Source organism: Dermacentor albipictus, chromosome 7, assembly GCF_038994185.2.
Source record: "Dermacentor albipictus isolate Rhodes 1998 colony chromosome 7, USDA_Dalb.pri_finalv2, whole genome shotgun sequence".
NCBI lineage: Eukaryota > Metazoa > Arthropoda > Arachnida > Ixodida > Ixodidae > Dermacentor > Dermacentor albipictus.
The window spans coordinates 49,324,429-49,347,775 of record NC_091827.1 but is presented as its reverse complement, the minus strand read 5'-3'; the positions used below and the strand labels follow the sequence as shown (position 1 = coordinate 49,347,775).

The window sequence follows — 23,347 nt, the reverse complement described above, 5'->3', positions numbered from 1 at the left end:
CCATGAATGTCATGACGTGTGTCATGTAGCTCTCATCAAACAGCCGCCTACTTCTTGCTATGCACCAGAATTGTCATAGAATGACAAGAGTGTACAATGAACATAAATGATAGTAAATCACTTGAATGTCACGACATGTGTGATGTAGGTTAGGAAACTCCCGCCTACGTCTCGGTGGCCTCATTGTCCCTTTGTTAACTTGGTAGGCTCCCCACACACTGCTTCGCGGAACAGATACCCACTGAACATGGGTTTAGCCGGCATTTTTCGCTCTTCTGCCGTCCGCCATTTATGGTTTAATCTTTCGATCATGCAGACGCCAATGGATTTTCGCCCACTGGGGCATGTAATGCTTTCACATCAAAAAATAAATGTTTGATTGATCCGCAAGAATTTTTTGACATTAGTTATCCGAAAGCGTTACAAACCACTATCTCACGCTTTAATCATCGTCATCAAATTTTTATGTCACACTTACATATGTCACATGGAGCGTTTACTTCGGCTTTGATAATTCTGTAACACTAATTACTACTTCAATGAATATGATGAAATATGTGAGAATGCGGTTTTCGATTTCCTATACTCGAATCGGCTTGTAGCCTTGATGCCACGTAATTATGAGCCAGCAGCTGCACTAGCACACAAAGTGAACACCAGCGCACTTGTAACAATGACAATTCAGCGGCGTTAGTAAAACCTATTTGGTTTTAAAACTGGTGGATGATCCCAGATATTAGCTTGTTAATAACGTGTACTTTACGGTTATAAGCTGTCGCTAGTAGCAGGTGGCTTTTCTTTTGTTTTCTTTTTTTACGGACAATGCGTAAACGGACAACACATAAACAGAGACAGCAATAAAGAACAGATGCTGTTCGTAAAATATATGCTCACACACCTCGGCCAATCTGACGGAAGCCGCATGTTAGTAAGTACTGTGACTTTTTTTATTTAAAGCTGCGCCACTGCTTTGGTGCAGGGAACAAACGAAAGAAAAATTTTAAGTAGGTAAAAGCAAGCAAGATACCACTTACTCGTTCATGCCTTGAAAGAGAGAGATAGAAAAGGATTTCAGCTAGCTTGGTGCAGCATACGCTTGCGACTAGAAAACAACAAGTGACCTTATAAAAAATAAAGAAAGGCCATCGTTCTGTCTTCGCGTTGATTGTGGTTGACGAATATGCTGAGCGAGTGATTTTATTCGGGGCGAATAATAATGCCGATCTAGAGGAGATTTTTTTTATCAAAATAAAGCAAAGCCAGAGAGATTTGATTGAAAAGGAAACGGCTAGTAGACGAGCAAAATAGAAATGCTGCTTCGCTACCCTAACTCAACGGACTCAATATTATGAAATGAAGACCATGCACTTGCAAGCTATCCAGTGTCCTTGACACAGGTTATGTTAAGCAATACTAAAGTCATTTGTGCGGGTATGTGGACTTTAGGAATTGTCATTCTGCCTTTGTCACACGCTGCTGTGAAGGCAGGATTGGGAGAGCGACCATTTCAAAAGTGCTTGGTCACCAGCGCAGGCTATTCCGACGGCGACCAATGGTGTAGGTACATATTGCTGTGGGTGGGCAGCGCAACCCGGACAAGGACGAAAGGAAGAACACAACACGAGCACAGACTAACAACTGGTTTATTATTTCAAGCAACGGACTATATTGTACAGAAAACGTAAACACGTGTAAAATGACGTTTACAAGGGTGTTATCCTATCTAGCCATTCAGGTACATCATATCGAGGAAAATAAGAAACGTTGCACGCTCGGACACTACCTTGTCACGAAAGTCATTACATGCACATGCTACATTGCCCCTTTCGCATCGCAGTTTTCTTTTTTAATTGAAACTACACATTGCACCGCAAGAGGCCCTCTGATCATCTATTACGTTTCAGGACTGGCACCTTTCTGACTTCTGGAATTTTGTCTGCTTGAATCGTAAATTATACACAAAATACTCGTCAAGCCAAACAGAACTATTGCGTTTTACGTTATAGTCGAAGGCTTTCAGCTGCGCCGTTAATTATTTGCCAAAGTATAAGAAAGCGTTTCCTGACTTTTCTATAACAAACTCTACAGTGCAGACAGCAGAAAGTATTATATGTGATGTGCAAACCTACTTTGAACTTTTCTCGAAGTACCAAATTACAAGAACAAGTATGTACAGTAGCGGACAGAATATTATGGGCCATGAAATCTAAGGGAAAGCTGAATATCTCCGCAACCTCACAACGGAATCTGGTATTTTCATTTTGGACCTCGACTAGAATATGCTAACAACGTTGTCGTGGGCAGTTTTACTGGTTGCTGCTAGAAGCTGCTCGGGAATCGAACGTTTTCGGAGCTCCCGTGGTCCATTTGATTCTGTCCGCGACTGTACACCACACGCCGTGGTTTCTTAGTGGCTTTGGAGTCAAATCTAATCTTGGCCACCGCGTCCGCAGTTTGATAGAAGCGAATCGCAAAAATCACCCATGTACTTACACTAGGGTGAACGTTAATGAACCCCAGGCGCTAAGATTATTCCGGAGTGCCCCACTGCAGCGCACCTTATAGTGACATCATGGTGTAGGCACAAGTCCCCTCAGGATTCGTTTTTTTCGCATGCCCATTGCCTCGACTTTATGAATAATTGTTAAGGACTATCCTCGTTTCACATAGTTTCGGTGGGGTATACACATAATTTTTCATGATGTTACAATTCTTTGGGACCTTTTGACAAATTTCTTGGACCAAGGAAATTGTCTAAAGTGGACTGTGTAGTTAAAGCAAGGATACATCGTAAATAAAGAGGGGGGCGGGGCATGCATTGACTTGTCACCTCCCCCCCACGAAAAGAAGAAAAATTGCACCATTAAATGGAGCATAGCCGGAGCATGGAAAAGACTTATTAAAAGAACTCACCACTCATGACTGAAGTCTCTGTAATAAAAAAAACAAATAAGTAAAACAAAAAATGGGAAGTAAACATAATGTATGGTAGCAACGGGAGTGCCGAAAACATTTCTACGCTGCTTCCAAGCTATACTTTACATTTTCATACTAAACCCAAACCTCTCATGCTTAGATGTGCTAGTCTTGTGATACACACACGCGTCTTCAAGCGACACATGGTGTTTGCAATCCTGTCTTGCCCTTGCGCAATCTGAAGCCCTTACCAACGCAATAGTGGGTGTTTCAGCAAACTTTTTCGAAAAGAAATTTTATCTGCCTGTGGTCGATACCACAATTCTAGTCCATGAGCTGGTCTACTCGAAGAAGTAGGCATTAGTTGAACCAAAAATTGAAACGCATAATGTACTAATTACCAAGAATTCGCTAATAGCATTGTAAGCAAAATGCTTTTGCGCATATTTATTTTTTGCGCATAGCAATTTCTGCGCAACGTAAGTGCGCATAGCAATGACAGTAATAATTCGCCGTGCTTACCTGACTGGGACACTTCGGACATCATTGATTCCTCTAGAACACAAAGAGAACAGGTGACAGGTTAGACAACTTTAGACAAGATTTAGAAAGGGGATTTAAAGGTGAAACATGCGAAACGATTCTTGTTGCCCACGTGGCGAGGTACAACTACTTCTGCTGTTTTGACCTTTCTTTAGGCCTGCAGTTTCTGTATCACGAACCAGGCGTTTGCATACGGTAGGCAGTAAATATATATATCTATCTATATATATATATATATATATATATAGATAGATAGATAGATAGATAGATAGATAGATAGATAGATAGATAGATAGATAGATAGATAGATAGATAGATAGATAGATAGATAGAAACATTGCTCGCGTGTGTAACAATAATCTTCTAAACGCGGAAGCATTATTTGATAAGCCAGTCATTACTTGCTTAAGGAATCAGGTTGAATTACTCTGAAATGAATAGAATTTCAATAGTCGACCTGTTGGCTATAAGCATTGGAGCGTGCCTTGCAATTTGGGAACTCTTAGTTCTAAAGCACAACCGAAATGGAGCAAAATTAGGAACAGACTAGTGAGATAAGTGGTGCCAATTATGTGGTAAAAATGAGCTGCTCTTCCAGAATATTTTTTTGGCCAATGGCACTTTTTTGCATTAAAGCACGAAAAACAAGTCAGGTCGATGTATTTCGTCGCATATTTGATAAACGCATATGTTGAAACAGGTGTCATCACCACAATTCGCTCCAGTTGTCTATGCCTTGTCAAGTCACCTGCTGTACATAAAACAATTAGGTAAAAAGTAAAATTTTGTTGTGTAGAAGTACATGCATTTACAGTTGTGCAAAAAATGTCCACTTATTCGATTAATCCAGCTTACGGAGTATATTTCTGCTGCATATCACAAACAATGGTATAATATTTTTACTTCCCTCGAAAAAGGAAAAGTTTGGAATGTGATCTCCAAGGTGCACAACAAAAAATTCAGCTGCCAGGAAACGCTTAAATCTCTCTGTCGTATGCATTTTTTTTTTGCAGTCTGTAAAAGTTCCGCACCAAACGGACTAGTCAAACCATCGCATTACAGGATATGTTTACGCTACTACAAAGATTAATGCGTGAGATAACGTGAGGCTAAAAACATACTCTGTGAATAGTTCACTGCGGTAGATGTATAGATTACACTGTCTAGTTTGTAATTTCAAGGAAAGTGTTTTTTGCCTCATCGTCGCATTTTGCGTGTTCTATCTGTCCGATTTGACAAGTGATTGTGCGACTTGGTAAGCAACACTGAGTATGTGACCGAATAGACAACTTGGTCGACCGACTACTTGGAAGATAGCATGTGACACGGGGGGGGGGGGGGGGTGTTCCCTATTCTCGTTGAATGACCCAGGATGGGTATCTGGCACTACGCATGCTGCCGAACATACAAACAGATGACATAGGACACAAAGAAATTTGCAACAGAAAATTGAGGAAGTAGGGTACGCAGAAGGCGGCACTTTTCTTCAATCTGTTACACGCGTGAGATGGCGTTACCTTTGACTAAACACTGCGCTGCCTTTGCACCGATGCCATTGAGTTTGCGTAGATTTATATTCCAGTGACGTCATTCAGTACACTTCTAGCATTAGCGTTACGTTTGCATAAGACTTATTTTAACACTCAAAGAAGCATCTCAAGGTCCTTCGCGTAGCAGCAATGGTTCGCACATAAACACAGGATCCACTTTTTTGTTGTTGTTGTGAAGGCATTCTTTTCAGCATAAAATCTCGTGACAGGCGGCTGCTACGCGGAGACTGCTGCTACCCAAAACAATACTGGGAGCGGTTATTGCGCCTGTAGTGGGGCAGGGCTAAGCAGGTACCGGCCAGCTGGAATCTAGTATCCCTAGTGCGACTGGGATGCTTTTTTTCGCTAGTGCTATTTAATTCCGAGAGATCATTTACCTTCCAGGAATATTCTACTCAATTCGGTCTATTGAAACTCATAACTGCTTTTGGAATTGTGTCTTTTTGTTCTCAGAGAGAGCCCGAAGGCTGTAGGCAGAAGGCACTGCGTCCCTAGTTCATGGTTTGCATCGACAGATCTCTACGCGCTGCTTTCCAGGCTGGAATTCATTGTAAGGCTGTAAGCTCGGCATTTGCAGCTCTTGTGGTGAGGAAAGCGTGAAGGCAAACGTGTTGGACTCTTACCCATGGCGAATTGTGGAGAGCGTCAAGCGCTGCTGGAAGCTGCTGTTCGGCGACCGTTGTCTTCTTTTGTCGCGTGTCCCAGACAGTGACGCGTACCCACTATCGGGGATTGGCCAAGAAGCAGGCGGTTTTACGTAAGGTTAGAAGTATAGAGAAACTAGATTTAAATAGTGGAGCGTGGGGCGATAGAACTGTAATTTAGACTTGCAATAAAAATATTGTTAAGAATTTTGATAAGATAATTTAACGTAAAGAAATGAAATAATAGAAACTATGGATAAATGTAGAAAATCAGCAAGGTACTCTTTTCGTCTCTCTAATAAAATTGGAAACTGCAAGAAAAGCATTCCTATGGCTGCATCCCAGTGAAGTCGCCCCGAAAGAAAGAATGCTTGTCGAGGATAGTGAAAGGCCAAGTTTGGTGAATGAGTTTTCTTGTATTTTTCTCTGTCATAGAAAGCGGCGGCATGAGAGAAAATGATGTTCGATAGCTTCACGTCCACTGCAAAAAGAACTAAGAGGGGACATAGCGAGACCGGACCTGTGTAAGTAAAATTTAGAGGACGTATACGACATCTCAATTTTGTAAAAGATACTTCCAATTGCCTTGAAGAACACCAATTCATATGACATGGGAAGCCAAGATGGTGGAATTCAGAACACGGTGCTAGCATGGATATTGCAGAATTTTGACATATAGTGAAATTTCTGTATCTAGCCGCGGTGACATAAGCTGATGTCGGCAAAACAGATATGATAGGGCCGTTCTGGGATGCTCGCGCGAGTGAATCGGCCATTTCATTCAAGTGCAACCCATGATGTCCCGTTACCCAAAGCAAACATACCTTTTGTAAGTACGGAGGTACCATCGAACGAAACGTTCTTTGAATTGCTGAATGTAAAGATGCAGTTAGTGCTGTGCATACAGATAGCGAGTCGGTCCCGATAACAGCTAATGGGTCTTTTGGAGGGAGTTTTCGCAGTGCTAATATATTCGGTAACTATTCTGCCTGACCTATAGGTGTGAAGTCTGGAAGGCGAAGGGAGTAGGACCATATAAGAGCTTCAGAGAAGATCCCCACTCCTGCCTTCTCATTGCAAACAGAAGCGTCAGTAGTCAGTGGTTGCAATGCACCGGATACTATGGAGCATTTTTTGCCGTCGCTTCGTCTGCATTTGTAGAATGTTTCTTGTATTTCCAACCAGTAAGTTGGGATTAGCACTTACTGCACCAAACATATTGTGCATAGGTTCCTGTCAATTAGGAACAAGCCATGGCTCAGTGATTACTGCTATACGCAAGTTCATTGAAGCGTCGGGTGTGTTTCGGTGCAAGGGTACCTACCAACTGTGCGACAATTCATATTAATTTTTTCCCAAATTTATGTATATGCCCTCTAGAAAGTTCTACTAGCATGTATGCGCCAATTGTTCCGTTTTGAATGTTTGCCTCCACTCGTTTTAGTATTTTGTTGTATGGCCTTTTCTATCAAACTGGTGTGGCCAATATCACCTCTGGGTAGGAGCCATTTACTGAGGCAACTACAACTACTTCAACGCTGTGCTTCGGTAATGACGGCCAATAAGCAATGCCGTCAAATTCGTTTGGAGGTAGACAAACAAAGTTTATGTGAACCTTAGTTTATACGTGTTGTATCTAGAAGGCTAATAATCATCATCACCGTCGTACTAGACGCCATTCGCATGCAGGCTAAACCACCATGCTTGCAGCTGCCGTTTGCAGCTGCAAATTTGCGCGACCTTTTCTTTTTGCGGGAAGCTTTACTGGCCTTTCTACTTTCTATGCAATATTAAGGATTTTTGTAACTTCTGTTTCGATTTATGGCGGGGGCCACTGTTCTCCTCAATTCTTAATTACTTGCGCTAGGAGGCATCTATGACTCTCACCCCTAATTCTGCACCCCGCACGTGTACCATTTATTATCAAATGTCGCGGCATTTGGTGCAATCTATGCGAGATAAGATGCGAGAAGTTAATCTTGAGCAACTTCACCCGTTTCGGGTCTGTTCATGTTTATAGGAATTCCGCACCGAGAACAACATGTTCCGCAGAATTGGAGGGAGAATTGCGCTAGTATATTCAATAAAAAGGCTCGTTTCAGTCGCAGTATTACGTCGCCAAAATTAATTAGGCTCCCGAAAGACGACTGTCTACGAAACAAAGCGTGAAAAGAAATCACAAAGAATTCTAGCACGCGATTCCACTGATGGTGGTATATATGTAGTGTACAGCCGAAAATCGCGTGCCTTCTCGTTGCGTTCAGGGCATCAGGGGTTCATAGTGGAACCCTTATTGCAGTGAAACGCCGACACGAAGCTCGTGGTCCCTCGAAACGCCGCGTTGCAGTCGAAGGAAATCCGCACCCTGCTCTGACTGTGACAGTAGCTGATGAAGAACATCATTTCCGGAGCGAATGCCTGGTCGTTCGCTAGCTGCTCCTTGTGCGCCTGGAAGGCGCGAAATGCCGGAAGGAAGCCCGGCGCTGCGGTCTCCGAGAGTGGATCTGGAGGTCCGGACATGGAGGCGGCTTTGTGCGTTGTCGGCAGGCTTTCGTTCGCCATGACCTCCTCCAAAGTGACTGCCGGGTCCGCTGCTTCTATTTCAAGCGCTCCTGCCAGCAACGCTGAAGAGAAGGCGGCTCCCAGACCTCCGTAGATGACGGCAACGTCACCGTCGCGATAGAAGAACGGCGCTCGTGCGAGCAACATTGACACCGTGGCTTCGTTGAGAAGCGAATCGTAATAGATCGGTTCTTGCGAAAACGAGTGAGGCAGCCTCTTGTCTTCGAAGTAGGCGTCGCTTCCGATGAGCTTCGCGTTTGCTCGACGCTCAGTGATCCAGTGGTCTACCGACGTCGCCTTGCTCGTGTAGTGTGAGGCATAGATGCGCTGAAGTTTCTCCCGGGAGCGGTACTCGGGCTTCGGCCACAAGTTGATGTTCATACTTCGCAGCTTCTGTCCGGCGTTCATGCCGGCGAGCGAGCCCGACTTCTCGAACAGGGCGGCGGTCTCTTCGCGAACGTTGTGGAAAATTTCGTCGACCTGCTGCCTGACTTGCTGAGGAAAGTTGAGGGCGACGTGCTTGGAGAAGAGCAGGATCTTGAAGGAACTCTCCATCTGAGTCTTGCAGAATAGCGGTCTGATCAGGGCGGCCAGTTCTTTGGTGCCGTACTTTTGGACGAAAAAGCGGGCGTCAGTGATCGGTGCGTAGATCTGGAGCACCCACCAGCCCATGTGACTGCGGAGAAGTGCGGAGTCATGGTTGGCCGTGATGTAGCGCACGGCTTCGCTGGTGCCTCTTTTCTGGACGATGGCCGCATCACCTGGCCCGAGGGCTTTTGCAGGTCGAAAATACTCGTTCATTAGGTGAATAAAGTGATCGGGAGGCTGACCAAAGGCCTTCGCCAGCGACTCGAACGTGTGGAACTCGGAACCGGCGTTTTCGTGAACGGCCTCCAGTATGAACGTCACGTTTCGCGTGAAGTTGAACGTCAAGTAGGAGTCGATGGTCTGCGATGCGTTTTCCCCGTAGTCCTCGTCGAAGTAGAAGAGGTACTGGCCGATGTACTGGCGTATCTTGGCTTCGCTTCCCATCGACCTGCACTGGCTGCCCCAGAACGTTGCGTGCACGCACGGACTGATGTAGACCGCACATCTGCTTTTGAGCACGTCTTCCGGAAGGAGCCTGACGTCAAACCACAAGGGGATGTTCCAATGAACGCAGAGGCTGAAATGGATGTGGAATGGGTCAGCGTTTCCTGTGGGCACTTCGGGCCACGGAATGTTGAGTATTCGCAACAGCATCTTGAACATGGCGCGAGTCTCAAGCGCGTTCTCGGCAGACTGGCTTTCGCAGGAGCTGAAGGACAACGCCACTATACTTTCCGGCAGTGAGGTGTAGTGCGGGCCGCTAATCTCTTCCGCCGACGAGCGCATCCAGATGTACTTGACGTCCCACCTGTATTTCCAGTACTCGGTCGCGTCGCTGTGCGGGTCCGGCAGCCAGCGTGACGTCACGAACGCCTTGATGTCGTGGCACGGATCCGCGCTAGTGTTGAGCGTTTCGACGAGCAGCCCTCCGGACGTGAAGGAGTCGTGGCAGTCGAGGCTTCCGAGGTACTCCTGTCGACTGGACTTCCCGAGCGCAACCGCGAAGAGGTAGGAAACCAGGAGTCCCGCGACCAGTGCGCATCCGGCCACGAAACAGAGAAGGCTGCACGCCCAGCAGTTCAGGTTGCCGAGACACTTCCTGTCCATGTCGCTGTCCCATGGCGTACACTGCGAGGAAAGAGAATGGGCATGGATCAACACAGCAGAGAGAGAGGGCGGCGAGAAGGGGCAGGCCTACGTGATGCTGGCACATATTTGGGGTAAAAAAGGGTTGAGTAAACCTCAGAAAAGTAGAAAAGGGCGAGCAACGGTGGAATAATAAGATATCATAAGCATCGGCTGTTTAATATGTCAGATTCTGCCATGTACCACTGACAACGACACTGCTTTAAGATAGGCGAGGTGACGCATTTGTGGTCACCGCATACTCTTCGTTAGCTATGCGAACCATACATTGCTCATTTGGCACCTAACCAGACACAATAGAGAGATATTTCGTTAAAAGAGCCCTGTATAAATGGAAAACGAAAACATATATATGCTGGCAATGTGAAACACTTTTAAAATTTCACTTTGACACACCCGCGTCGTTACCTTTCTGTGACATCATGGATGTTAGTGCGGTTCCGCATACTTGGGCCCCGTTGTGTTGGAGTGAAATTGCTCGAATCTTGTTAAATTCAGTTTCTTCCCCCAAAATGCCATGCATATAATTTTTACCCATAAAGAATTACGTCTAAAGCACGTCTAAAAAGACGAGCTGGTGTCGCAACATCAGGATGTTTGGTTCTTGAGCCTTATCTAGCTCTGAATGGAATTACCATTAGTTTGAAGCTTCATCCAGTTTGCGGTTTGTCTCTACGTTTGTCAACGTTTAACATCTTTCCAGCCAACCTGTGTCCCTCGTTAATCCACTGTCTAATGGGCAGAGAATTAGGCTGCTGTTCAGAGGGAACCGGGTTTCTACCCACTTCCGGACCTTTTGGGTATTTCCACCTTTTCGGTAAACCTCTTTGATGCCAACTTGAGTCAAAGTACAGTTGTGACTGTATGCGTGCAGATCGTCAATAAACTTCTGTGATGCCATCTTTGATGGCATCACAGAACATCATCACATCACAGAACATACGCCCTGCCATCTGTGATGCCATCAGGGGTATGTTCCGCCGTTTCTATTAATCATTTAATGAAACAAATCATAAACAGTTACGCACCCACCATAAGATTGATGTCTAATGTCACTAAAGTCACAAATCGTGCCTAAAAGGTGTACTTGTGGCCAGTTTTATTGCGATTAGCATACTTAAGGTGTTGCACGTATTTTCCGAGGGTTAACTGTCTAAGTCCCTAACTTTATCGCGCCAACCTGACTTGCTGTGCAGCCCATGGCTCTAAGTGCCGCTTTTTAAGGAACCTCTCTCACGCCGACATGAGTCACTGAGGATTCAAAATCAGTATGTTCCATTAGGTATGCCCCACTTTTCAACGAACATCTTTGGTGCCAACTTGTGCCATTATGTGGCTGCCGCTTGGTGGTGAACGCTTCTTACGCTTGCTTGAGCCACTGTTTATGCACCGCTGCGAGTTTGCCGCTTTCATTGGCCCTCTCTGACAGCTCACTATGGCAATGGCAGAAGAATTATTTAAAATTTCTACGCGGCTTGAGCGGAATCGCCCATGTGATTGATCGAGTGTTAGCTAAAACGGCACACCATTTCCATTAGGCATACTTACGTTACCTACACGGAATATGAGAGCCTACGCTAACAATCACATTATTTGGCCTTCTTGTACACATTCTTATGGAAAGAGATCACTGAAATTTAATTGGACCATAATTTGAAACGATTCGCCGAATAATGTTAAAGCTGAACGCTTTTTACCAGCAATGACGAAAAAAATTAAATTATGCGGCTTTATATAAGCCAAACTACCTTCTGATTATGAGGCACGCCATGTTGGAGGACTCCGGAAATTTTCACCACCTGCGGGGTTCTTTAACGTGCCCCTAATTCTAAGTTATTGGGCGTTTTCGCCTCCATCGAAATGGGACCGCCGTGGCCGGGATTCGATCCCGTGACCTCGTGCTCAGCAGCCCAACACCATAGCCATTGAGCAAACCAGCAATGACGAAGTTCTCATTCAATATGTGAATAAGTATTATAGTGACTACAAATTATGATCTTATTGTGCAGGTATTGGTGTCTTTATAGGCTTTGGTATGCGCTGTATTTTATGTTGCTGCAAATATTTGCGCAATTCGTTAAATGCATCCACCATTAGCCGCGAAGGTTGTAGGGTGCAAGAATAATTTATGTAAGTTTAGTGAATTTCTTGGCAGAAATAAACGAAAAGAAACTAAAAACTGAAATCAACCGGCAATATATATATATATATAATAAAGTTGTCTGAACGTAAGGTTCTAAATACGCACACACCCACGTCTCAAAGGTAACGCCTCTCTGCGGCCGCAATACAGTGGATCGCCGCATTGCGTCAGTGCTAATCGCATTACCGTCGACATTCCTCGTGTGACGAGTTCTGCCTGACCTTCTGTTTATTGTGCCTTTAAGAAGCAGCTTAACTTTAGCATGGTCTCTACTCCAATGCCACCCATTGAAATATTGTGATATGCAAAAATGGTTTTTCTGAGGTAACATCTAGGCCAATATTATCAGACTGTTATTATTTTTTTATTATTAGTTGCAATTCAGAAAGTTACATTGGAGTCACTGTGGGCAGCGGAATGTTCACTTTGGACATGAACGTTTTTGCATAAGTAAGAAGTTTACAAATACGTAACTTTGCGACGAAAAATTATATCGTAGTTTTATAAACTGTATCCGGTAAATAAATTTAAAGCGTGCAAATTTTTTATACTAGTTAATATTACGTGTTTCTTTCACAACGTTTAGAAGGGTTTTGCAAACGTCCACTCATATCTGATTGGTGTTATTAAGAGCCATGTGTCATAAATGAAGTTTCTCTGCTGTAGATGTACCGCTAGATGCAATATACAGAGTTGTTATATCAGTATTCATCGCTGAGTTGGAGATTCGAACTTGACAGTATCCTTTTCTGAAAGTTTGCAATATAAAAAAAATATAGTTGAAATATTACGGCCTAAATAGAAAAATATCTGCTTTCAACAATCACTGCAGGCTATAACTCGTTTTCCTCTACACGCAACAAATCTCATCAAATTTGGTGGAGTGCTTAGCGAGAAAATCGATTTTTCATTTCCCTCGTAATTACTTAGAAGCCCCGGGGCGAAAGCTCCGTCTCAAACTTCATGTGGAGATAGTACCGATGGACGTTCTGTGACCAAGAACAGAGCGGTCGCAAATGATAAGGTACGTGGGGACGCCACCTTAACTTTTGGGCGCCTACTCCCAGCGGTGCCGTTGTTTATGACCTGTCTTGCCAAAAACTAATTGTGCACCCACAAGGAAGGCTTGCATTGTTATGCGCATGGTACCAGCTACTGAACCTAGCTAGCACAGATAACTTTATCCCGCACAATATCCAAGAATTATATCTAAAGGACTTTGAAAGCCGTGACGTCACATTCATGTAACGAAGCAAACATTTGGGCGCAAAAAATAAAGCTAGGATCTCTATTTCTTTCCCCAGTACTCCGCTGTTGCCGCCAAAATAATATCCAAACAACTTTTAAATAATATTTTTTCCGATACTACTTTGCTTAGTGTTGCACAATACTGTCCTTTTAGGCCACGACCCTCCTAGGTACAGTGTTTGTCAAAAGAAATTTAACAGCTGCTGCAGCTGCTCTTCTGAGCTCAGCTGGTTCTTAATATTAGGAGCGCTCGTCTCCCCACTTTTCGTAGCGTCTGACATCAGGATTGCCTCCGTCGCATCGTAGAGCAGAAAGTGTTGGGACAAACACGCTTCCAGTGGCTTCGCTTCTTTTTGTTCATTATGTGTTGCAAATGTGATAAAGCGACGTCACTTCGCATTCTCTTGAGTTGCGAAGGTGGTGCTCAAAGTAATTCGTGGTTTCAAGTGCAGAGGCTTTCACGATTCGGCACGTAGTTCTAGAAGCGCAGCGTACGGAAGCACTGTCACCTTCCGGAGCTGTGCTAGATAATTTTGAAGACAAGGTCTTCTAAGCCGATTTCACATGGTGTTGGCGCATCTGGGACCTGGTGACCTTGCAAGCGTTTCCAGAAGAAAAATGGCCCTCTTGCGCCCCCAGAACATCGTAGCGAGTTGGAACAAATAGGAAAACGTAATTATCGAATACAGTTGGGCTAGTCGGTGTTTATTATAGACTTGAGATATTACCTTGCGCGAGATAAACATCGAACGACAGGACGAAAGCGCACTCTCCTGTGTGGTTCTTGCTGTTCTCCGATGTTCTTTTCGGTATAGTTAATGATGTCCGAAGAATGAAAATCTAGGTGTCAACGCGACAACACAAAAAAAGCAAGACTTAGTGGGAAAGTACGAAAAAGAAAATACGGTGTGGGCGTAATTAGCGCCAATATAGTCGAAATTCAAAGCATGGCATAATACCCTCTAAAGGGTGCACCGCCCTAGACAGAGTCATGCTGAGGCAAAGCCGCCATGAAATAGAGCGATCTCGTTCGGCCTAAGTTGGGTTCGCGCGAAGAAATCATGTCTGGAAAGCAGCCTCTCCGATGCCTTCATGAAGCGAGAATTAGTCGCAGAGTAGATAAAATTAACAAAACAGGCGTAATTAGTTCGAATATAGTCGGAATTATTGCACATTGCACCATAAACTACATTATCTGCCAAATTGGCTCACCTGGCGGTCTCTTGGCAAGACAAACTTAGGTTCGACCAAGCGCCAACAGTAAGCAGGAAAGGTCGATGTAATTGCGAGTGAAATGAATAAGGTACGAAGTGAGCGAACCATGTGCATAAAAAAAGAGACATCAGGAGACAGAATAGGGAGGTATCGTCAACACCGAATCAGTTATCGAAGCACTTGAGCCACCGCGTGCCTACATAAAGCCCGGGTCTATTACGATCAGGTGACAGCGCCTGGCCCGACGCTCCTAATTTCGCCTCTTTGCCAAGAAACCTCAACGAGAAGCTAAGGGACTCCAGCTTCCCTTGTTCACTGTCCAACATGCACGCACGCTGTCCTCGTACTTACTGGCATCGCCGATATCCGGTGGTGCTCGGGTCTCATCACGGCAGCCGTTTTGCCCTGCTTCGCTTTGCGGCGCTTTGCTTTCCTCCAAGACTGGCTCACACCCACTATGGGGTATTGGCCAAGAATGGGGTGATTTAAGACAGAGATCGTCAGAGTCTCAAAAGAATTACCATTGAGAAATTTTGAATGAATAAAGAAATCTATTGCGAAAAGATAATTTAGAATTCAAGGAGGAACTCGTCCTTATTCAATTATATACCCCATGACAGCTGCACCAACATCCCCGTGATTATATTCTTCTTCCTGGTCTTGTTTCTTTGGGAAATGGAGCAAACCACCTTCGGGGATCGGCCGTGAATCGCGCGGTGGAGGAACTGTTAGCATAATTTAATAAGTTATGGTGAAGTTGTGGGGGGGGGGAATAAGTATCTTGCAAATGGAATAAAGGTATCTACTGTTGCAGGTATGATAGATCAATTAGCTAGATATCTTGTGAATTTTGTGAGCATAATAAATATTTAGGAAAATACTGACATGCAACACGTTTTGTCTCAAGCAGAAAGATACAGATGGCTGCACAAACGTTCCTGTGGCTGTAACCCAGTAGTAGTCCCTAAGGAAGATTTACAGGAAAAGGGAAATTCAAGCCAAACTTTGGGAAGGGTTCTTCTGAGAAATCTTTTCCGTTGACTAATGAAACGGCGGTATGTGAAAAGGAAGTGTTCCGGAGATTCACTCTCATTGCATAAAGGGCAGAAGGGCGATATAGCCAGACCACACCTGTGGAGGTAAACGTTCTTTGGGGGGACTCGGCACCGTTGTCTTGTAATCGTTACTTTAATTCTTCTAGAGGAGCACCATTTGTTGTTACAAGAACAACTGCGATGCGGGAAATCAGATGTTGCTATTAATGATGATTGCGCGAATTTATTTGTAGTAGTACATTTTCTGAATCGCGCCGCAGTGATGAAAGCTGACGATGGTAAAATGGGAATTATAGGACCATCGTGGGATGCTACTGCGAGGGTTTCTGCATATTCGTTCAAGGCTGGAGAAGAGTGTTTGGGCTTGTTCTTCTACTTCAGCTTAAGCAATGGCGCGTGCCAACTGAGGTAGGTTGCCGAAAATGATGTACGAAACTCTTCAAAAGTGGCACGATTGAAACGGAGGATGAAGAACATCATGTTAGCTTTTATTTAAACGATGAAATATTAAGGACGGCGTAAGAATGAAAGTGCAGGAAAACATGCGTTGCCACGGTCGGGCGCCGAATCCAAATCGCTCGCACGCGGCCGTTTTAAGCGAATCTTGCGGCCCTTCAGCGATTAAGCTATCACGACGGCTGCCCCTTCCATCAACTTTTTTGGGTATTTCTGTATGCGTACAAGATTAGGTAGCAGAGTTTTAACTGGAGAGGCAGAGAAGGAATCACAGCTCTCGGATGACATAGTCGAAGCAAAGGGAGAAATTGGCACTGACGATTGCCTTCTGGCAGCATAGTAACAGGGCAGCTAGTTGCTTCTATCTTCTTTACTAATCAATTATGTCTTAGAATTAAGGTGATAGTATATTTATTATAATGAAAGATATATCTCTGTGAAACTCTCCTAGGACGGCATTTTAGTTTTTATAGTGTATAAGTGAATTTGCAATGGGGCCTTAGAAGTTGCCCTTTAACCGCAGGCTGCATGTAGTAGGTCAGTGTAACAACAGCCAACCTATCGGTCGGTTACCTGTTTGAAGCTCATTTATTGGTTAAATAGACACCAAAGATGAACGCTTAAATGTTTAGCGATAAAGTACCTACTACGCCCAAACAGGAAATGTCAAAAATGCGTGACGTCACAGCAGGCTAGTGCGGAAACTTCAAGATGGTGCCGCCGGTCGTCTTCTGTTCGCAGCCGCTATTCGAGACCTTGTCAGAATCCACCATATTATTACATTTTGTGATGGCGGCATTTTGAACCAATCAGAGAGGCCATAGCAGCCATCTGGGCCTGTTGTTCGCCAATGAGAACTGAACGAGATTGTTTTTTGTTTTGGTACTTGTTGCTGGGCCAGTTGGGGTATTCCTGTGTGTAGTAGGATACGACAATGGAGTTTTGTTTTGCTACTTGTCGCTGGGCCTGTTGGTATATCCCTGTGTGTAATAGGATACGACAATGGATTTTTGTTTTGCTATTTGTCGCTGGGCCAGTTGGAGTATCCCTGTGTGTAGTAGGATACGAAACGGCATATGAAACTGTCGCGGTGTTTGTTTATTTATTTGCCGACCCATGCGCACGCGGCACATCAATCATGGCTATGGTCGCCCATAGAGTGACGTCGTGGCTCCCTTCGTTTTTTTTTAGCCCCCACGCACATTAGTGGCAAGGCGTTAAGACCATCGCCGTGTTCTGTTTTAGTTTTTGCAAAGAGAACCGGAGAGTCGCCACGAATCCACCGTTAAGCAACGCATCCTGGAGAAGCCGGACGACTTGCTGCCCGTGTATCTTTTTGCCCATCTTACAAACTGGTGGGTGTCCGGCGATGGGGTTCGAACCTCTGACGTTCCGGGCCACCATATCCCCTCGTTAACGGTTAACGTGCCGGTGCTCTAAGCGCAGGCCAACGCTTTTATTTCCGCAGTTTGTTCAAAGATTAGCTTGGAAATTCGCCAATACCTTACTTAGAAATTTAACCACACGTAAAACACATCATTAGCACAGCCACAAGTTGTTACATCACCAGTATTTCTCATATTTCCTATGAAAAATTTGCAACTGGAATCATGCATGCTTCAAGACCTTCCTAATGTTGCTAAGAATATTATACTAAGATATTAATCGTGTATAAACGTTATAATGCCAATTTTTCAATAGTGATACGGCAGTGTTTGCACGTCAAAATCAGTTTTTGTCGTTAATATTTACAGTTACATTCTAGGCTCCCATTTTCTATTGCTCTTCCGGCTTGATTTGCCGTACTCGTCTGATGATCAGGAAATATCCGGATTTTAGGCTTCTATGCATTGCTGTAGCCCGGGCTCCAGAGATGGCGCCACCATGCTGCAACATGGGAATACACCTTGCGTGAGTCGTAGCAGCCATAAAGCTTCGCAAGCATGGCGGCTCAACCAGCGGGAGAAGCTGAGGAAATGCCCTACCCCGTCCGCGCGCTAGGAGAAGAGTGTGGTGGAAATGAGGTTTTAAGTTCTTCTTTTTTCTCTTTTCTGTTATTTCTTTTGCTGTAGCGGCCATGCTTTCGAGCAACAATGACGGCTGTGTTATGGTTCTGCGCGCTCACGCGTGTTGTTCCGTAGGTTTCGTACCATGACAAAGGCGCCGTGTGGGCAGGTTTGCGTTAGTCTCCGTGTTATGTTGCGCTGTGTTGTCCGGACCGTGCTCTCCCGGATGTTGAGGCGGTAGAGGAGGAACTAAAGATCGTGAAATGAACGCGCATGCCACGCTGTACTCAATGTACCGCGCCACGGCAATGGCAACGGCCGAAGTATTGTCCCCGGGAAATTTGGCCCTCTACCGCGGAATCATGCTAACGTGTTATCGCAGGCGGAAACCGATGCGTTTCAGAATCTGTACAATAACGCCTTGCAGCTCAGTAACTCCTGCTTTTGACAGCGCGTGGTGCATTTGCGGCACGTAGAAAGTACATTCCGCAACAATGAAGTCCTGGTTTTAGAATATTCGCGTTCAGTATCAACTTGCTTTTGTGCCTAATAAAACACATGTTGCTTAGCCGTGGCTTCTTTCTTGCAGTACTCGCCACAGCACAAAGTCTTTTAAGCAGAGCGTGTTCAACGTGCATGCACACCTGCACAGGTGTTCCATTATACAGGTGCTGATAGACCTTTAAGCAGAATATGTGCGTTTTGCTGCCATCGGCGCCGTGCGCCGGCCACTCGACGCTTCATCCGGGATGACAAGAAAGAAGCGGCTGCTTTCACTTATTAAGGAACGAATATGCCCCTGCCGCAGGCGTATCTTATCTGTGCGCCTGAGAAGCGCAGGGAAGTGAAGGTTACCGGATGCGCTGCAAGTGTGGGCAAAGCTCCACAGAACGTACGCCGGCGAACACATGAAACGGCTGTTCCATGGTCGCACTCCTTGCAAGAATTTCCTTGGACTGCCTATTAAAAGTCTACAGACATTTTAGAGACGACCTTGCCTTTCTACAGATTTGGACATTTATTGATACAAAGTCTATAGAGTGTCTATAGACGAAAGTCGATAAAGTTTCTATTTATGTTTGTCTAGTCGCAGTCTATAGATGGTCTAATGAAAAAAGTCGATGTTGTGTTTGTTTCTTTTTTGTCTACTTCCCCTCTGTAGACTACCTACAGACAAAAGTCGATACAGGCTCTACTTATTTTTCTCTATTATTTATCTATAGACTTTCTATAGACGAAAGTCGCTAACAGTTGTATTTCTTTTTGTCTATTCGCAGTCTATAGACGGTGTATAGAAAAAAGTTGATAAGGTGTTTGTTTCTTTTTTGTCTACTTCCTCTTTATAGACTACCAATAGACGAAAGTCGATACAGCCTGTATCTATTTTTCTCCGGTATTTGTCTATAGACTTTCAATAAATGAAAGTGGATAAGATTTCTATTTCTTTTTGTCTGTACGCAGTCTATAGACAGTTTATAGAAAAAAGTCGATAAGGTGTTTCTTTTTGGTCTACTTCCTCTCTCTGGACTACCTATAGATGAAAGTCGATACAGCCTGTATTTATTTTTATCTGTTATTTCTCTATGGACTTTCTATAAACGAAAGTCGATCAGAGTCTATACTTCTTGTCTATTCCCCACTCTACCTAGTTCTTCACAAACACGCACCTGCACACATTCACGTACACCGCGCCCCCTCCATATATATATATAAATAATGCGATGAGGTTTATTCTCGTTCACGACGTTGTGGAACGCTAGGCAAAACAAGGCACTGCAAGGGCTGTCCGAAGCACGGGGTCGCTCGAGATCACGGCACGGCCCTTCGTCTTCCTCTTCAGACGGCACATACACAGGGGCGCGTCTGCTTCATTACAATGCCCCGGGAGCTAAGCGTAGCCATCCTGGCGACTCAGGGCGCGGAGAAGATGAGCGGGTCGTAGTACGGTTTCAGGCGGTTGACATGTACTGTCTCTCGCCCACGACGACGCAGGTCTGGTGACACGGTGAGCGGCTCGACGATGTAGTTGACCGGTGAAGTGGCCTCGATTATACGGTATGGACCGTGATAACGCGCCAGGAGTTTGGAAGAAAGGCCAGGAATGTTGGCTGGTATCCAAAGCCACACAAGTGAACCAGGAACAAAGTTGGGCGGTGGTTGATGAGAACGGTCATGTCTTGTCTTTTGACGTTCTTGAGTCTCACTAGTCAGGGCACGTGCCAGCTGACGGCAATCTTCAGCATATTTGGCGACTTCGGAAAGCGGAGTATACTCTGTAGCGTCAGGTTGGTACGGCAGTATGGTGTCCAAAGGGCATGATGGCTCACGGCCATACACAAGGAAAAAGGGGGAAAAGCCGGTGGTGGCTTGCGTCGCGGTGTTGTACGCGAATGTAACAAAGGGGAGTACGGTGTCCCAGTTGGAGTGGTCGGATGAAATATACATCCGCAACATGTCGCCAAGTGTGCGATTGAAGCGCTCGGTAAGACCGTTGGTTTGGGGATGGTACGCGGTCGATTTGCGATGAATTATCCTGCACTCAGCGAGGAGGGCTTGGATGCCCTCCGACAGGAAGACACGGCCCCTATCACTCAGTAATTCTCGGGGAGCACCGTGGCGAAGGACAAAATTGCGAAGGATGAAAAAACCAACGTCACGGGCGGTCGCTGCTGGCAGTGCTGCAGTCTCAGCGTAGCGAGTAAGGTGATCTACGCCGACAATAATCCACCGATTTCCACGCCCGCTGCATGGAAACGGGCCGTAGAGGTCGATGCCGACGCGGTCGAACGGACGAGACGGGCATGGCAGCGGCTGCAACGGTCCTGTGAAACGCTGTGTAGGTGTTTTGCTTTGTTGGCATGTAGTGCAAGACTGAATGTACTTTTGCACAAAGTTGTACATGCCTCTCCAATAATAGCGCTGACGCAACCTTGTGTAAGTTTTGAGGACGCCGGCATGAGCGCTTAGGGGGTCAGCGTGAAAAGACGCGCAGACGTCAGAGCGCATATGACGAGGTATAGCGAGGAGCCATTTGCGTCCGTCGGGCATGTAGTTTCGGCGATATAGAATGTTGTCCCGCACTGAGAAGTGGGTTGCTTGGCGACGTAGTGCTCGTGTCGAAGGGACATCAGACGGAGCAGCAAGGTAGTCGAGTAACAATGTAAGGGATGGGTCCTTGCGCTGCTCTGTGAGCATGTCAGGGATGGTGAACGGTGACAGGGTGGACGAGGAAGCTGACAACGACGCCAAATCAGGCGTCAGTGGGGAGCGAGAGAGCGCATCAGCGTCGGAGTGCTTGCGACCAGAGCGGTACATGACGCGGATGTCGTACTCTTGCAAGCGAAGCGCCCAACGTCCCAAGCGTCCAGACGGGTCTTTCAAGGAAGAAAGCCAACAAAGGGCATGGTGGTCAGTAACAACGGCGAAAGAACGGCCGTAAAGGTATGGGCGAAACTTGCTTAATGCCCAGATGATCGCTAGACACTCCTTTTCTGTGACGGAGTAATTTAATTCTGCTTTCTTTAGAGTACGGCTCGCATAAGCGACGACGTATTCATCATAGCCAGCTTTCCGTTGCGCTAAGACCGCGCCAAGGCCAACTCCGCTGGCGTCAGTATGGACTTCCGTGGGAGCATCAGGGTCGTAGTGGCGAAGAATCGGTGGTGAGGTCAACAAGTGGCGCAATTGCTGAAATGCTGCATCACATTCAGGTGACCATGCTGCTATGCCGTTACTGGCGGAAAGTAAACTTGTCAAAGGCGCCATGATGGATGCGAAATTGCGTACGAAGCGACGAAAATAAGAACATAAGCCAATAAAACTTCGGAGGGTTTTGATAGACGTGGGCCTTGGGAACTCTGCAACAGCGCGGAGCTTGTCTGGATCCGGGAGGACGCCGTCTTTTGAGATAACGTGACCCAATATGGTTAGCTTGCTTGCAGCAAAGCGGCACTTTTTGAGGTTAAGCTGTAGACCGGCAGAGGCGAGACAGGTCAGAATGTCATGCAGGCGAGCGAGGTGCGTCGGAAAATCGGTTGAGAAGACGACGATGTCGTCGAGGTAACATAAACAGGTCTTCCATTTGTGGCCACGAAGGATATATATATATATATATATATATATATATATATTCGCGACCGTCGGCTCGAGTCACATTGCATGTAATGCACTGGCTTCTTCACGCTCGGACCAACACTTCTATGGAGCTCGTATTGAGCAACAGAAAGCTGTATCGGGAGTTCCTAATGTTGCTCTACAAGTTTATTATTGAGAATATTCATCCAATTCACATAACTGAGAAGTAAATAACACTACTTATCTAATCAGGGGAATGAAAAAAAAATAATCTGAGTATCTCCAAGCGATGGCAAACAACATTACCTTGGTTCTCTCCAGCTGCGTAGCATTTGCATATGTTATTATCTGTCTCAAATTAAGTGAAACATCCCGTATACTTCTTTGCAATTCCATTTATTCGCTACGGTTTTCTATATCACCGCTGATGAACGCCACAGGGTGGGACGTCACCAAAGGTCAGGTTTACATGTGCGAACAGCCCATATACCGGTTGTGGTAAGGCGTGAGGTGAAGTAGAAAACAGCCGATACTGTAAAATTCTTTTTGCTTCAGGTTTACATGCCATCTATAGATGGACACTAGACAAAAATCGTTAATCTGGGCCCACCCCGTGTACGCTGTAACAAAGCGCAGGTACCAGTGGATAAAACGTAGCTGCGTTTGATATAAGCCATTGAAGTTGTATACTGTTGAGATTGCTGTAGAGCCCATTTGTAGACTTTAGTATACACCTAGCGTACACCTCCACATTTGTTGACCACAGGATATGATCCACGCAGTCGCTCTCAGCAATTCCAAGACAGTCTTCACAGTTGTCATAGCATGACTTTGGCGGCAGTAGAATAAAGAAAGCAAAACGCCGATCCAATTGTGATAATAGATGGTATGAACGCCAACTTTAGCTACAAGAAGATTCCAAACAGTGCATCAAACAAACAGCACAGAGACTCGTAATGTTTGTAGCTGACAACGCGGACTTTGTGAGTGTGCGATTAACCGATGTCGCGCATGTGGTATGGGCATTGTGTGTCGTCCGATTCTGAGATGCTTTTCACATTGTCTTCATATCTCGGCTGTATCACTTACATTGCGCGGTTTTTCGTTGATTGATATCCTGCACTACAAACTCATCAAAGTTTCTCATTCACTTAAAATATGTGCCAAATTCTCTGAGCCCACCGAGTATTTTGCAGGCGGT

The 23,347-nt window shown here is 45.4% G+C and overlaps 1 protein-coding gene across 1 annotated transcript; it reads right to left on the bottom strand.

Annotated features, from left to right (window-relative positions):
- Positions 1–7,852: 7,852 nt before the first annotated feature.
- LOC139047424 (uncharacterized) lies at positions 7,853–14,999 on the bottom strand. The gene is made up of 2 exons (XM_070521250.1): positions 14,907–14,999; positions 7,853–9,931 (listed from the first exon to the last, which is right to left on the bottom strand). The coding sequence occupies exons 1-2, from the start codon at positions 14,940–14,942 to the stop codon at positions 7,922–7,924; spliced, it is 2,046 nt and encodes a 681-aa protein (XP_070377351.1). The 5' UTR covers positions 14,943–14,999; the 3' UTR covers positions 7,853–7,921.
- Positions 15,000–23,347: the final 8,348 nt, after the last annotated feature.

Coding starts and splice junctions, on each gene's coding strand:
- LOC139047424 (XM_070521250.1), bottom strand. CDS start 14,942: ATGAGACCCGAGCACCACCGGATATCGGCGATGCCA. Junction 9,932..14,906: donor ACCGGATATCGGCGATGCCA/GTAAGTACGAGG, acceptor CTTTCCTCGCAG/TGTACGCCATGGGACAGCGA.